General features: G+C 58.9%; 1 protein-coding gene across 2 annotated transcripts in view; it reads right to left on the bottom strand.

Moving 5' to 3' along the window:
• Window positions 1–583: 583 nt before the first annotated feature.
• ZNF777 (zinc finger protein 777) overlaps window positions 584–2294 on the bottom strand; it is a 45579-nt gene continuing 43868 nt past the window's right edge. For both annotated transcript variants that reach the window (XM_015572705.1, XM_006777154.2), the window contains exon 6: window positions 584–1996. In XM_015572705.1, coding sequence (XP_015428191.1) covers window positions 828–1996 — 1169 coding nt within the window. In that variant the 3' untranslated portion in view covers window positions 584–827. The remainder of the gene's footprint in view (window positions 1997–2294) is intronic.

Below are 2294 nucleotides of genomic sequence, written 5' to 3'. Positions count from 1 at the left end.
CTAAGACTGGCCCCAGGGGCCTCTGCACCCCTTCCCTATGCCTCCCTGCCACCAGCCACACCACCCTCCAGCCACATTTCAAGCTTAGCAGGCTGCTTGGTCCTGAGGGAAGCACCCAGCTTTTGCTGCAGGACCATCTTTCCAGGCCATGCTAGACCTGTCACTCTTCCTGCCTCCCCCTGACCTCCCACTTGTCCGCCAACATCAGGGCGCCAGGAGCTTCTACACTTCCACAGGCCCATTCACTGTTTCAAGCTCCTTAGCCCTGTCTCTCTTCGATTTTATAATCAGTGGGATCTGCATCCCCTTCACCATCCAACATAGGGAATAAGCACATACAAGGGACTCAAGAAAACCTGTCAACTGACACTAGGCACATGATGTCCCTTGGTCACCTTCTCAACCCCTCCCCTTCAAAACCAAACAAAAACGGCAAACAGGAAACACTCATCTTTTAAAAAATTACTCTATTATTATCAAATAGAACCACAGTATCCAAAAGGTAATTATAAAGTTCTATCCCCAACTAAGTGCCCTTGCACCGCCCCTCCCAGTGGCAGGCGGCCAAATCACTCCCCCCGTGCTGATTGGTTTCATCCATTTTATTGTCAAGGAAATTAACAGCCCGAAGGGGTTCCCCCAGGTCCAAGCTCTCCCCACCCCTGGAGCCCCGGTAAACACGGCAGCAAGCGACCTGGTCTCAGGACCCCTGTGTCCTAGGGAGGAGGGACGAAAGGAGAGGGGGGCTCACAGCAAAGGGGCTGGGGCTTAGAGGGGTGCCCTGCCCACTGGGTTCAGGCCTCTGGGCAGGCAGGCTGGGCAGCGGCTCATTCGCCTGTGTGGGTCCGCAGGTGGTACTTGAGCGACTGCTTGTAGCGGAAGCACTTTGCGCAGTGCGTGCAGGGATAGGGCCGCTCGCCTGTGTGGGCGCGCTGGTGCTCCAACAGGTGATGCTTCTGCGTGAAGCGCTTGCCACACTCTGCGCAGTGGTAGGGTCGCTCGCCCGTGTGGATGCGCCGGTGCTCCAGCAGGTGGTGCTTGCGGATGAAGCTCTTGCCGCACTCTGGACAGGAGTGAGGGCGCTCCCGGGAGTGCACGCGACAGTGGTTGGTGAGCTTGGATTTCTCGCTGAAGCTCTTCTCGCACTCGGGGCACTTGAAGGGCCGCTCGCCCGTGTGAGTCCGCTGGTGGCGCAGCAGGTGAGAAGGGCGGCTGAAGCTCTTGCCACACAGGCTGCAGATGAAGGAGACTTCGTGTTTGCCCGCATGCACACGCTGGTGGATGACCAGGCTGATGTGCAGGCGGAAGCTCTTCTTGCACTCCGGGCATGTGTAGGGCCGCTCACCCGTGTGCGTGATCTGGTGTTTGGTCAAGCTCGACTTGTGGCTGAAGCTGCTGTCGCACTCGGGGCACTTGTAGGGCTTGGGGCCGCCGCCACTGCCTGAGCTGGGCGACTTGGGGCGTGGCTTGAGCGTGTGCTTGGAAGCGAAGCCTGGCCCACGCTCTGGCGACACGTAGCCTCCACGGACGCGATGGATGCGCTGGTGCAGCGTGAGCTGCTGCTTGTGCCGAAAGCTGACCTCGCACTCAGAGCACTGGTAGGGCCCCTCCTTGATGTGGTTGCGCTGGTGGATGATGAGGTTGATCTTCAGCCGGAAGCTCTTGCCGCACTCCATGCAGGTGAAGGGCCGCTCTCCACGCCGGTTCCGCTGCTGCTGACTCGAGGAGCTCCGGTTGTCGCTCATGTGCCGGTCACCCATGTGCCGGTCGCCATGGGACATGGGCGCCAGCCTCTTCACCACCGGGTTTCCTAGCTGCAGGGGCGGGGGGCTCTCCTCGCCCTCAGGGGACAGCTCCCCTGGCAGCGGGGTCTGGTACATGCTGGCGCTGTATCTCCCGGACAGCTCCCCGAGGTCCTGCAAGTGCTGCGGCAGCTCGTCCTCCTCCTCTTCCTCCTCCTCCTCCTCCTGTTCCTCGGTTTTGATCACGATCCCCTCTGCTCCAGGCATAGGAAGGGAGAGACAGTAAGAAGACATTAGCTGCTGCCTAGCGCTGGCAACGCAAATCCAGGCAAGCATCGCTCCATCCTCACCAACAAGCATGGCACAAATATTGTCGCCCTAATTCCTTTCTTTGGGACAAGACTTTCCAGTGCCTGCCACTGTGATCCCCACAGCCACAGGGTTGGATAAATAACCAATATACCCATTTGGTTCAGGAATGAGCCCAGACCCTCTCAGAACTTCACGTAAGGCGAGTTGCTGGTGCCCATTTCCCACATTGCGTAATCAGCA

This window comes from Myotis davidii, unplaced genomic scaffold (genome assembly GCF_000327345.1).
Source record: "Myotis davidii unplaced genomic scaffold, ASM32734v1 scaffold49, whole genome shotgun sequence".
NCBI classification, from domain to species: domain Eukaryota; kingdom Metazoa; phylum Chordata; class Mammalia; order Chiroptera; family Vespertilionidae; genus Myotis; species Myotis davidii.
The sequence above is the reverse complement of the archived record's forward strand: the minus strand, read 5'-3'. Positions and strand labels throughout refer to the sequence as shown.